The 14,111-nt window shown below is 33.3% G+C and overlaps 1 protein-coding gene across 4 annotated transcripts in view; it reads right to left on the bottom strand.

Moving 5' to 3' along the window:
* Usp1 (ubiquitin specific protease 1) overlaps positions 1-14,111 on the bottom strand; it is a 19,283-nt gene that overhangs the window by 1,396 nt on the left and 3,776 nt on the right. Inside the window, exons 1-7 of one of the 4 annotated variants that reach the window (XM_011499035.1) lie at positions 6,544-7,226; positions 6,271-6,459; positions 5,637-5,878; positions 5,049-5,284; positions 4,253-4,791; positions 3,868-4,060; positions 2,822-3,119 (exon numbers count right to left, since the gene is read on the bottom strand). In XM_011499035.1, the coding sequence (XP_011497337.1) occupies positions 2,822-3,119; positions 3,868-4,060; positions 4,253-4,791; positions 5,049-5,284; positions 5,637-5,878; positions 6,271-6,448 (1,686 nt within the window). In that variant the 5' untranslated portion in view covers positions 6,449-6,459; positions 6,544-7,226. Of the gene's footprint in view, positions 1-2,821; positions 3,120-3,867; positions 4,061-4,252; positions 4,792-5,048; positions 5,285-5,636; positions 5,879-6,270; positions 7,227-14,111 lie in introns of those variants that run through there. The other 3 variants (XM_011499034.1, XM_011499036.1, XM_011499033.1) reach the window with 3 other exon arrangements.

Here is a 14,111-nt window from a genome sequence, read left to right as displayed (position 1 = left end):
AGAGTATATGAAATATTAGAAAAATATCGATGAGAAAACATAAAGGGGTCACCCATCAACATCAAGCAATCAGAAAATCGTTAAACTCATTAATGCTTTATCAGTATTAAACCATCGCATGAAATATAAAAAGCAGTATTACTCAATGGAAAATAGATAAGATATTCATTTATTGAAAGCATTTTAAAAGAAAATTAAAAAATAGTCCCAATTTGAAATATTTAATACGTAATATGTAATAAATTGTATAAGTAATAAATACATTATGATCAATAATAAGAGATGGAAAAAAAAATTGAACTCCTCAAAGAAGATTTAAGAATAAATTTTAAGAACCCGCTCGTTTTTTTCTAACTAACACTCTACAAGTCTCTACAATGATTTGGAATTCATTTGATTGGATCATTAATAATTATTACCATATACTATGCCAGAATTTCAAATTATGTACGACAAATAAAATAAATGATGTATGACAGCAACACAGTGAGACCGTCAATCGATCGAATTTAACCAACACACAAGCATAATCTCATTTAACATTAATCCGCACATTCAAAACAATGTAGATCATAAAAGATCTATAATGTACAATACCATTAACAATTACGGACAATCCACTATGCCATATGCACATAATCATAGAGCAATTAAGTTAGGAATTGTCGTAGTTCCATTACGAAATAATTAAATAGAAATCATTGCACGAGCTCTTTTTCTGTTCTACGTAATAGAATTACTACAAATACGAGCATCTTATATATTTCTTCTAATGCAAAGAAACTTCAATGACATTTAATTAATGAATTTGTGCATATTTATTTCGACGCTTTTCTTCATTGCACTCGTTTGCATTCCAGCATTTTTAAGTCAGCCAATGGAATATTTTTGTCGCGCAATTACGCGACTTATCTAAACTGCATTTAAACAGTTTCGGTAGACTCGCGCATGATTTTAAGAAGACAATTTCTTGACCTTTTATCAAAATAATCATCCGTAACGCGTAAAACGTTGATGATTTAATTTTATTTGCGATTAAATAATAAAATGGCGATTTTTAATTATCCCGTGTAATGCACGAGCTTGCGTGTTGCGGTATTTTAGAGGAGAATGTCACGAAGGGGTGGCATAAGTCTCTAATTAAACAATTTTATCTGACAATATTGAAATAGATTTTAATGGAGATATGCCGAGGGTGCAGGGATTTCGTAGCACAACTCGATTAATTTTACACAGCTTGTTATTTTCTCATCCAGCTAATTACATATTCATAAACAATTGTATCACTTATTAAATTAACTTATAACTATATATTGTCCTATAGATTGAAAAATTTTAGAGGTCGAATTTGACACCTAAGAAACCTAAGGAAAAGAACATAATAAAGAAAACAACATAAAGCCGTCGAGATCGGCCGATTTAATCGAGTATTCGAGTATTTGCTTCCGAACTTGATGATCAAATAAAAAATAAAGGATAAGATAAAGGCGATTGAGCTGAGTATCGAACAATCCAAGCCATAACCACCAAATCCATGCATAAATTACTCTTGTGAATAATTACCGCGCATAACAACATTAATAATTGTAAGTTCTCCTGCATTCATTGCCCTCTCTTCAATCGTTTTGAGAATTTTATTCAGCCAATTATTTTACATGAAAGTAAATTGTATTTTTCATTGACATATTTATAGATACTTTCCGTTCCTCGTTAATAAACAAAACAAAACAAAACAAAACAAAACAAAAACAAACAAACAAAAAAAATTGACAAAAGCCACTTGCTTCCAATATTTAAGAATTTTTCAATTCGTACAGTAAAAACATTAGATTCCGATTTAAAAATATATTAATGCATATCATTAAGGACTCGATGATTCATCCAGGAAAGGAAACCTAAACTGTGCAAAAAAAAAAAAAAAAAAAAAAAAAACAATTCTTGGCTAACGATTAGATTTATTCCTTTGATAGTACGGATTCTGTCGTATTGAGCCTCAACACGGATATTCTACATGTCGCACTACCATTAGTTTTTTCACCTTTACCCACACTCAAACCCAAATGACCAGAAATCTTCAATGTTCTACTCAGGATATCTTGTCCATCTTCGCTGTGGCATCCGATATCGATTAAATCACCTCTCTCAACTTCATCCTCAGCAACCAAATAAGATACGATTTGAAAATATCTCGTAAAACATGTTCATATTATGACGAACGAATTTTTAAAATAGACTTCCAACTAATATTATTATTAGCTCTTTTGTGCCAACTAATTCTGCGATATTCAACGCGAGAGACGATACTTTACATACACCTGTATAAATCTGCAACCACGAAGGTATGAAGCTAAAGTTAAATGAAGATGCGTCAAAGCTACCATTATCTTGCTATACCAAATTTTCCTTAAAATATATCAAGTACATTATATTTTAATAATATCATACTTTAAAATGCTTAATTACTCAAGTGTTTCGTTCGGATCTTGATTATTATGAGCAAATGCACTATTATAATTCGTCATAGTCTTACATTTTCCCTTAATTTTCCCTTCACTACTAAATAATAAGGCTACTTAAATACTATCAACCCTAAATTATAAATCTTAGAATACTATGTTAGAAACATCGGTTTGAATAATCACAGCTGATAATTATCGAGCTTGCAAATCCATCCTCTATCAAGGATCAATGAAGTCGAGTAGGAAAATAATGTACGAAGACATCGTCATACGCCAGGCGTAGGAATAAAATGAACTTTCCAACGAGGCAAAAAATCTTGATGTGGAAAATAAAGTGGAGAACACGAGGCGTTCCAATTTACCTGGTTGCTGTACTGTCGATGAGTGCTGCTGTCGCGCTCGCACTGCTTGTACTCCGTGTGGACTGAGTCACTCGGCAAACGCGTGTACGCAACGTAATGACCCGCTGTCATCGTCGCTCCTTGATGCATTATAACAGAATATAGGTTGTAAACATGGCGCTGATGGAGCTCCTTTTGATGCGTACCCGACGACTGTCCAGCCATGAGGTGAGATTGATCGGTAATGATATTGCACTGTTCGCAGAAACACTGTAGACTTAAAGGCGTTGGCATGTGATTGTTGATCTTCTCCATTGAACTGTCAAAACAAAATATCGTTTTTGCTTGTTTTTCAATATACGCGTCTTTTCACATTACTCTATCTCTATATATCCTTCTTTCTTTCATTTCCATTGTCTCTCCCCTCCCCCCCCCCCCCCCCCTCCCTCTCTCTCTCTCTCTCTCTCTTTACATTTATATAGTTTACAGATTTATTTGACATTATTTTTAAGTGTTCAAAGATGAAAACATTTCAGATATTAAAAATATTACGAATATTATAGCCGATTGTAATAGATGTTCTTATACAATTAAAACTTTATTATTCGTCTTTATAAATTGAGCTTTCGGTTTATAATTTTTACAGAATTATATTTTACGATCGGTGCATTTCATTTATGACATAATTTCGTCGATACGAACTACCAAAATCAACACAAAATTCAATCTGAGTATTAGGATACCAAAGATAATGACTTGATTGCAAACATTGCCCTGATACGTAATTATCGATGAACTTTTTCTACGTAGGAACTTCCGGACCGTAAATAGCATTTTAAACGTTATATAATATCAATTACCATAGCACGTAAAGTAACTAACAATCCTCGATACTTTTTTTAATTTTTCGTTTCTTTTTTTTTCGTTTTTTTTTCGTTTTTTTATTTCTTTTTCTTGGCTCATTTTATCAATATTGATTGCAATGGTAAGGCAATTGATAAGCCAACGATGAATACAAAATTAATATTAATCGAAGGCTTCTCGAATTGAATGATGAACATCCTTACCCAGCAGCTGTGGAAAATCGCTCCAATTGTAAAATGAGTAATCGTGGTAATGATGGGAAGCAGACGGCTCGTGTGGCCTCATTGTACCGTAAGCATGTGGCGCACCAATATTTGTTCGAACCAAATAATAGTTCGCTCGTTACGACAGCCTTTCTAAAAATTGCACTACAATCCAATGTTTTCCCGTCATCGTCTAAAACAAAAAAAAAAAAAAAAAAAAAAAAAAAAAAAAAAAACTCAATATCAATTACAGCATTATTAGCACCAGTTGGTGCATACCCTTGGTGAACTGTATCATTATCGGACGTATGGCGCACAAGGTCGAGTCACAAAAATAAACCATATTGCGATTTTAATTTTGCCAGTGAAAAAATAAGAAACAAACCTTTCTCGTTTGATCGATCAATGGGGACGCAGATGTCACAAAAAGTCTCTTTTCTCTCAGTAACTTGCTCGCATTCCAAGCACGTGGTCCGCAGAAGACTAACCCCCTCAAAGTCTTCCGATATAAAGCACTTCTTATTCTCTAATCGATTGAAGGTATTGATATCGCCGTTAATCGTTGGAGGCGTAACACTCCCGTTCTCCGACGGGTGTCTGCCCGACGTCGTGGACCTAACGGTCATGCCATTGACATTCATTTGCAAGAAGCCACTGGCACTTGTGGCGCGAACCGAACTCGTCGCCGATTTTTTCTTCTGCTTCTGCAATTTGCGATTGCCGCGCTTATTGCTGTCGGATTGCAGTGCGCGATCCTGCAGCGAGTCCACCTGGGTACTGGTGCTAGCGTTTACGCGCCAATTAAATTGATTTTCACGTGTTCTCACAAAAAGTTGAAACGTCTCGCGAATATTGTCAAGGAGGCAAACAAGTAGCTCGTGCGCATCTTGCTGTTGATTGCCCTCAAATATTGTATTGACATCCCTGTAAGAAAGAATCGTAAATTTTTTTTTTTTTTTTTTTTTTTTTTTTTTATTTTCATTGTTTTTTCAGCTCATTTCTGCCACAGTGTCACTTTTGACATTGTCACAAAATTTTTAACAGCTGCTAAAGCTTATTCAATTAATTTTAATCGTATCTTGTTAAAATTAACGTAAACGAAGAAATTTCATTTGTCGCGGCTGAATAATTTATAGCTTAATAATAATAATAATAATAAATGTACCATGAAATAAACTTACCTTAGTGCTTGTAAAAAAGCATCGGGTTGAAAAGGTTCATTGTTCTCCCTTGTTTCTAATTCTCTTAATGACATAAACAATTCGTGTAACTTTTCAGTAGCTACTTGAATTCGAGGTTTGTTGAGCTCTGTCGCTGCGCTTACAGCCGTCAACGATGGTAGATCTTTATTACTCCAGCTTCGACTGCTATTTGTCGTTGATGACATACCAGTTCTACCTAAGGATGATATTTTTATCTGCAATTAATAAAGATATATTAGAATATTAAAGCTACTAAGACTATAATATTGTATATGTATTAAAAGATTGCTTGTTTAATGTGATAAATTGTGCGTTGCAACTATGCAAATAAGGCATTTTGTATTTTGGCAGCAAATTAGAAAATTACGTAGAACAATTAAGTTTTTATGTTTATAATAATTAAATTTAAGTTAGAAATAAAATAATATCAATCTCAAGCGTGTAAATAATGTTGGTTGGCTTAATTTACCATTAATTTCTCGTTTGTGTGTATAAAAAAAAAAAAAAAAAAAAAAAAATAAAATAAATAAATAAAAAAAAACAACAACATCAACAACTCATTCGTACTTTCGTTTGAAGCTGTTTTTCGCTGATAATGGATAAATCCGTTGCTAAATGATGAAGATTGTGCAAGAAAGATGGCGTACATCGCAGCGTATAAAGTATACTATTTAAAAAGCAAGTATTGCCCAAATTGCACAAAGTCGCTATTCGCAAACCGCCAATAATAATATTTGATGTTATATCGCAGCCAGGATCCCGATGATTACTACCCAGCCTTTGAAAATCATTCAACATTTTGCCTGTACCTGCACAAGGAAAAAATTCGTTAATATGCTTGCTTATAATGCGTGTATTTTCATTTACCATTCAAATTATAAATATCAGAACATCATAATAATAGGCATGATTATAAAGTCTCAGGTATCAAGTCGTAATCGATGCAGCAATATTGTTACGATACCAGCCAATAAACTACGTACCAAGGATTCACAAACCCCAACTAAACACCAATAATACACGCACGCAATTAAAATAAACAGACGAGGAATATTTTTTATTTTGTTTTTTTGTTTTTTTGTTTTTGTTTTTGTTTTTTTTTTGTTTTTTTTTTGTTTTTTTTTTGTTTTTTTTTTGGTTTTTTTTTTTTTAACTAAATTACTACGCTCGACAAGCTTAAATAGAATATTATGCTGCTTACTTAATTGGAAAGGACGTGCTTGGCTAGTGCTAGCCCTTCCGACTACTTGAAGATCGGATTTATTTTTATTGATTCCTTGATTACGTCTTTCTGACAGGGCCGAAAGAGAGAGACAAAGTTTCTTCTTTGGTGGATTCGGCTGTTCATAAGTATCCTCCTCTGCTTCTAATACTGTCATTTTTTGTTGATCTGCAAATAAATGAAGTTGGAGTCATGGAAATTTCACAAAGCAGCCATAACGCATCTTGTAACATTAAAACTTAATTGTCTTGCCAACTCAGAGATCGCACGTATTGGACGACCATCGCAAACTCCTCTTCGTAATCACCCATTACTCGCGGATTCTTCCCCGCACCCTCGCACAACCTTATAATACTCACTTTGTATCGCCGACTGAAGTCATGGAACGTCAAGAGAAGAAAATCTCTTAACTCCGGATCACCAAACTGGATGAAGAATTCTCCTCCTCCCTTTTTCCCTTTTTCTTTATTTAGTACACGCGCGCGCACGTATACGGGTCACAGTCACAGTCTCACAGTCATATAAAACTTCGCGGGGAAATATTGTATAATGCAGCGCGGGCCGATGCGAGGAAAACGAGAGAATATGTCGAGATGCACGCGCGTACCCTACATCCTTTACCACCTGTTCAGCGACAACTGCTCCCAAATACGAGATTGTCATTAAATCCAGTGGTCGCTCGATTTTACAGAGCCAGCTTCGCCTCTGTGTGCGTAACTACATATAATATCCCCGTCTACATACGACATTATATACATAATTTAACCGCCTACGCGCAAACTGTATACGCGTACATGCGCGAGCGTCCTTCGGTCACTTTTCTCCCGAGAGCGACGACTATTCCACACAAGCCATTGTTGTAAGCCGCCGCCATTGGACGACTCGTAGAAAGTGGACAACGTCGCGCAAAGAGCGTCTCCCTTTCTACACACGAACACGCACGTAAACGCAACTGCGCACGCTCGCTTCACGCTTACCCCCACACCATCCCAAGCGTATACCGTCCAAGCGTGTAGTATGTGGCTGAGAGAGAGAGAGAGAGAGAGAGAGAGAGAGAGTGTGAGAGAGTGAGAGAGAGAGAGGGCGCGCGCCTGCGTCTATGTAGGTTGGCCAACATACATTTTTTTTTTGTTTTTTGTTTTTTGTTTTTTGCCCCCCCCCCCACCCCAGATCCACACGACGATGTGCGTACACGTCGATGACCCAACACTTTGAAAGTCACACAGGCCGCATACGCGCGCGTGTCCGCCTTCTCCTGTAAATTCATGCCCTTTACATCGGCGGACACGACGTGCGCGCGCGCGCATTTATTTAATTTAGCTATTTATCCGTTTGTTAAATTTATGTATTGCGATGCCAGTAAGAGTAAAGCTTTATTGCTCATGCATTACGTCTGATGCAAGAGGGCCCTTGCTTATTAGTCCCCAGAATAAAGAAATTGTCGTTGACAAGTTTAACGGGCAAATACGACTTTTAAATAATCGCGCCTTAATTTCCCTGACGTCAATTACACTTCTTTTTCTTTCCCCGTTCTTTTTTTTTCATCTTTTTTCTTTCATCGCAATTACGGCACCTCTTTAAATTGTCCTCCAATTTCATTTTCACAAAAACTCTTCTGATAATCAAACTCATTTCGCGTATTACGTAACTATTATCAAAGATGCGCGTTTAACTATAAAGTCGCATGTTACCTCGACCTATCGTTCATTAGATTGATTGTAATTTCTAGCGCTCTGAGAGTAATCTAACAAATTTACGAAAGCACCACCGAACTTGGCCATAATTCACTGCAACAGACTGTACGAAAACTTTTTAATAAACGACGTCGTCGATGATCTACCTTACGCAGGACCTACAAGAGCCAAGGTCTTGTCCTCTTCGGGATGTTAGCTGAGCTAGAAGGGAGACCAAATGATAATTTGACTCGTGCGATAATTTGACACACAAGAGAAGGCAAGTTTTACGATCAGCGCTTGCACTTAAAAGGGCTTCTTAGTCGATTCTCTCACTCCCTTACACTAACGGACGCACTCGTTTACGTTTGACTGATCGTAATACCACAGCGCAGATCGACCATTTAATTGTTTGAAATCAATTTGTTTGTAAGAGTCTCGTTGCTGCTCTGACAAAATCACCGATAATATTCCACTATCCATACAATTACATTACCAGATGTCTACTATTGCCTATTACTGGTATTAAAATATGAAACTTAAGAAAATTAAATTAATACGCAACCACGCTGATTCGCTAGAAAATGTATCAATACAAATGTTCAAGGACAGTCTTGGGCTTGAAACATAGTTGCCACTGATGTTGAATAATAAATGATAATTTAGTAAGGAAAAGAAGCTCGCCTTTTTTTATCGGTAAACCTTCTTATCATTGTTTGGTAAATTAATGAAATTTTGTTGTATCCACTAACATCGCTCGTACACTTATTCACGCTCTCTATTATTTATCCGAAAATCATGTTAAATTAACAATATGACCGCTTTTCCTTTCCTTAACCATCTAATCGTCCTAAAATCATATTTTGTATATCAGATTAACATATTCTGTAATACTAATTCTTTTTAATTCCCTAATCAATATTATCATTTACTTAAAATTTTTACAAAATGAGGAGAAAGTATAGAAATTTTTTTTTCTTAATAGAAATACAATTAGATTATTATCGAATAAACAATTTTCTCAACTCTATTAAGAAGATATTTAAATTTCTCGTCTCGACCATTATTATATATATATATATATATATATATATATGACTACTTATAATTTCTCATGTATCGCAGTTGCTTTCGGCTTATTATCCCTTAGGCATTTCCAACCATAGACATTTGACTTCAATCTTAAACGAATATCAATGTCACTTGCTGCAAACTATAGGAGTAGTAGCAAAAAAAAAAAATAAATAAATAAAAAATAAAAAATAAGATAATAAATTATGTTATACAGTAATATAATTAATTTTTGTTTTGTTCATAAAATTTGTAAAATTGCAACAAAAACTAACTATTCCAGAAACAATTACGTACAAGTATATAATTTTTTATTTGTAGAGATGATTTTTCATTCGAAAATTCAATCAAAATCTCTATTTTTTGATATATATATATATATATATATATATATATATATATATATATATATATAAGTTATTTTTATTATTCCTATCTTCGTCGACCGATAAAAAGCATTAAACAACACTAATGATTTCTCGTCTTTATATCCCTATTATTTATTTCATTTTCCATGCAAAACTTATATCCAACATTTATATAATAAGTATTCAAGCATTTTTCACGATATTGAAAACGATATTGTACTCTGGCAATTATTACTCGTATATGCCAAACGCAATTGTAGAAAACAAAAATTATATTTTATAACCAAACGGCTCGATACTAACTTACAAACTATATATATTTAATAAATATTTAAGACAATAAAAATAAAATAACATTAATAAATACAATAATAAATACAATTAAACATTAGTAGAAATAATATAAATTTGATCTTTAGGAGTATGTGATGTAACGCACATTGAACCAACTTATGCGTGTTTGTCCTATTATATATTTTATATATATATTTATATAAATCTCAATTTTCGTACTCGGCAATATCGATTAATTCATTCTACCAGTTAATCAGGAAAAATAATTTATTTTATTTATTGATGGGGGGTGGGGGGGGGGGGGGTAAAAAAAAAGGCTCACGATCTTTTGAATTATGATAAATCCTCGATTACAGGATGATTTGAAAATATTTCTTACATAAGTATTTTAAAGTGGAGTGGTGGTAGTATTTTTAGCCAATTCAAATCATCGGAATATAATCGAAGCAATTTTCCCTGAATTAAATGACTTTTTGCTTATCAATAAACATTATTAATAAACTTTATTAATCTGACGAGGTTATACAAGATTCTCGTGCACGTTTAAATGCAATTCGTGGCTCGCACCACCTTAACGTTATTTCTTCCCAATAACAAAACGTCATTAATTTTGCTTTTCTTTTTCGCGTCACTAAATATAGGTGACCTTTAAAAAAAAAAAAAAAAACTTGTTTCAATCCTTTCTGAAAATCGTTGATTACAACCAACATCTAGGCAATTTTATGCTAAACGTGTTTACAAAATTACATAATCGAACAAAGTCCAATCTATTAATACCGAGTGCAATTAATTGTCTCCCATTTAAAGAGCGCATAAAAGCCAAAAGAGACGTAAAATTTTAAAAAACAATTCATTATGGTACTTTCGAAGCTTCATACCAGCAATGATAGTAATGAAGTACACTTGGAGACAGGTCGAACGGCCCTTCCTATAGAGACAGACAACCGTTCTCTAATCTTCTTAATTACTTGTACCAATAGCAAATCATGCCAAAGGTGGAATCAAGACAAATGCTCTATTCACTGCTGTAATTCGTTTTTCAATTTTCTTGCAAAATAAGCAAAGCCCCCCCCCTCCCCCCTCCCACTCCCCCTCCCCATCCACCCGTTATCCATTGAAGGCGACGATCTATAATCTGATAATATTTCTTCGATAATAATTTTCTTATTTCCATATTGCAATTTGAGAGTGTGCATATATCAATATTGGCTTCGCGAGCGTTATCTAAAAAACATTTTCGCTCATTCTCGCAACTCTTTTTTAACGCTTTAATAATCGCTTTATACTTTAGCGATTGCTGAGCTTCCGAATTTGCATAATAGCAAATGCACAAATCAAAACAAAGGTATAAATCGGGTGAACTCTAGTTCGATAGTTATGAGATATTTAATATTTATGAGGCGTGAATTTGTCTCGTAGTGTTAAAAATTGACTCAATTTATCGCATAAAAATTTTTAAATTGTTGCTAGTTCATTGGACAGAATTCGCTGTTGAACAATTCGGCGGTGTTTGTTAGCGGAATTGGCTGCTCGTTGACGACTCTCCGACTCCTTCATCGATCCGTTCGTGATTGACGGACGATCGAAGGGATTGTCGTTAAAATTCCGATAATGTCTCGCTAATCTATCAAACTAATGTCGCTAGCTACTGCTCTCTTCAACTTTCCTTCTCCACAGTGCATTGAGATGTCTGACAAAAGGAAATTCGCCACCGCTTCATCAATTATCGTAGCTCGGGTCACGTTGTTGAAATTGATGTTAAGCTTATGTCCTTGTTCTTCTCGTCATCCTTGGTCGCTTCCCCTTTGTTTGACCTTCAAAATTGGATGCAATAGCAGAGAGAGTTTTTCTCTGGGATTTTAAATTTCTTGTCAATAATGAAATAAGGTAAAAATCCCTGATTTTCGCATAATTTGATAATATTCGTCAATATGAATTATCGTTGATTAGTAATATTGATGCACTTTGAAATCTTGATTCTAAACAATTGTTCGGAAAAAGAAAAAGAAAAAAAAAAAAGCGGAAAAGCGAGAGGAAACGAGTGACGCAAATCAACATTGCTTTCACTTCTATACTTTTTTCATCTATCCCGTCGTTCAATCTATAATGAAATTATTATTTGGTGTTTCTTCCTCGCTACTTTCTTGCTCGTCTCGCTCGCTTATCAACAAAGTTTTTGCGCCGTTTCATAATCCAGATCGTATGTCCCACCGCCGAATCAATTTTCAGTTATTCGAAAACCCCTTTATTTATCTATTGTAAAGGCGCGTCTCGCGATTACCATGTATTTCATTAATTAAGGAGAAATCTTCGATTTGCATAAGTCGACATCCCTTGGATATTAAACTCGTTAACAAATAATTTGCAATATTTTTGCATTAGGGATAATATCACTTTGCCCTAATGCAACATACACTCTAAGTGTGCAATTACTTGTGGTGACCTTTAATGTCTTTAATATCTCTATATTTAATATAAATTTCAATTTAAACGTCTATCAATAACCATTAACAATATTTTCATATTTTCTTGCTTTCATTCTTTCTTCGTAATCACTTTGCAAGACTTTTTTTTTTTTTTTTTTTTTTTTTTTTTTTTTTTTTTTTTTTTTTTTAATAATTTCACGTACAACGCAGTTTAGTTTACATAATAACCTGTTGATTATCCCACCGCGTTTTATTCGGCCACAAATGAATAATTAATTACGCACATTGATTTCGCTATCGATAACTACATTCGCGAAAAATTTCAACAATTATTTATAATCCCTACACTCTATTCAAATGTAATATCCAATTGTAATAATAAATTCTATTCCACATGAAAGGATGTATTATATCTTTTGACAGATCCTAGAAATTAAAATTTACAAGACAATAAATAATAGAGAATTCATATTATTTAAAAATTATACCGTACGCTTTTTTGTCCATATTTTCTTTAAAACGAAATAAATCGCTAGGCTCGATTAACAATTCCGTCTGTAATATATATATATATATATATATTTTTTTTTTTTCGAGGTAATTAATATTTACACATACGTGTATTTTGATCTTTGTCAATGCCATCGATTGAAAGAAACGTAATTTTTGCGTGAATCGATCCACTTTTCAAATCTATTTAATATCCTGCACAGAAAATAATTTAAATAATGTCTATAGCTTTATATATTATAGTCTTTATTAAATGAAAACAATTACTGAAGATGAGAAATAACAAGTGCTATCCTATCTAATAAATATTCTATTTATCCGATATAATATCTGCTAAATTAATAATACATAACTGTTAAAATTAGATTATAAAAATTATCGAATTAATAGTAATTAATTACAAAATTTTATATATAATTATTAAAAAATAGGAATACATTTTGTTTCAGAATTTTTGTAAAAGTCGATGGTCCCGTTTTGTCTAATTATTTTTAGTGTTATCTAACTTTTTTGGACCTCGTATAAAAACACTTGTATGAAAAATGTTCTTTACTTGGGAAAAACAATGGTAGTTAAGCAATTCTGTATTCTTCTGATTTAGATAAGAGAATATAATAATTAATATAAAGCACTTAAAAATTTATAACGAAAATACAAATAACTTTTTTGCAAACAATGAATTTTCATATCGACTGCTGAATAATTGTAATTATTAATTTATGAATCTAATAAAAAAAAAAAATTCAATTCAATTTCGTCAACAATACATATTCAAGATATAATTACATTATACGACCGACAAGTAATATTGCATATCCGACAATTAAATGCTTACTTGAGCTATGCTTAGAAAACAATCAGAAGTAACTAATTCATATCCAAAAAATGTATAGTAGAGTACAACTAGCATTGGCAAAATTGCCATTACCTCAATATTAACTATTACTAACTGAGCCTCACACATGTATAAATACTAGATTCCCTCTTGACTCATTGTTACGTATTTAGATCATAGATTTGAATATTCGCAGTGCAGCAATAAATAAAAGGCCAAGTTTAATAATTTTAATTAAGAAATATATTATAATGTTACCCTTACCCTCGCAATACGAGACGATCGCTTCTTAATATCTAACTATTATCTAATTAATATAATAAACCCTCAAGTTAAAAAAAAATATGCTCAAATATGTTCGTGCGAGCGTTCAATGAGTCGATAACCGTATGCCTTTTGTCAATATACATACATACATATTCGTATATATGTAAATGCACGTGGCAACTATCGCGAAACTTAACAAAAATATCATTCGACCCAAACTCAAGTAGCCGCTATATAATGATATATATATATATATATATATATATATATAAACAATATCAAAATGAATTGACAAAAATTGTTAATAATAAACCAAATACTTTCGTTCGATATTGATCTTTCTCTCCCCCCCCCCCCCCCCCCCCCCCACGTGGCC

This window comes from Ceratosolen solmsi, unplaced genomic scaffold (genome assembly GCF_000503995.2).
Source record: "Ceratosolen solmsi marchali unplaced genomic scaffold, CerSol_1.0 scaffold2, whole genome shotgun sequence".
Lineage (NCBI taxonomy): Eukaryota > Metazoa > Arthropoda > Insecta > Hymenoptera > Agaonidae > Ceratosolen > Ceratosolen solmsi.
Note: the sequence above shows the minus strand (reverse complement) of the source record. Positions and strands in the feature narration are given on the sequence as shown.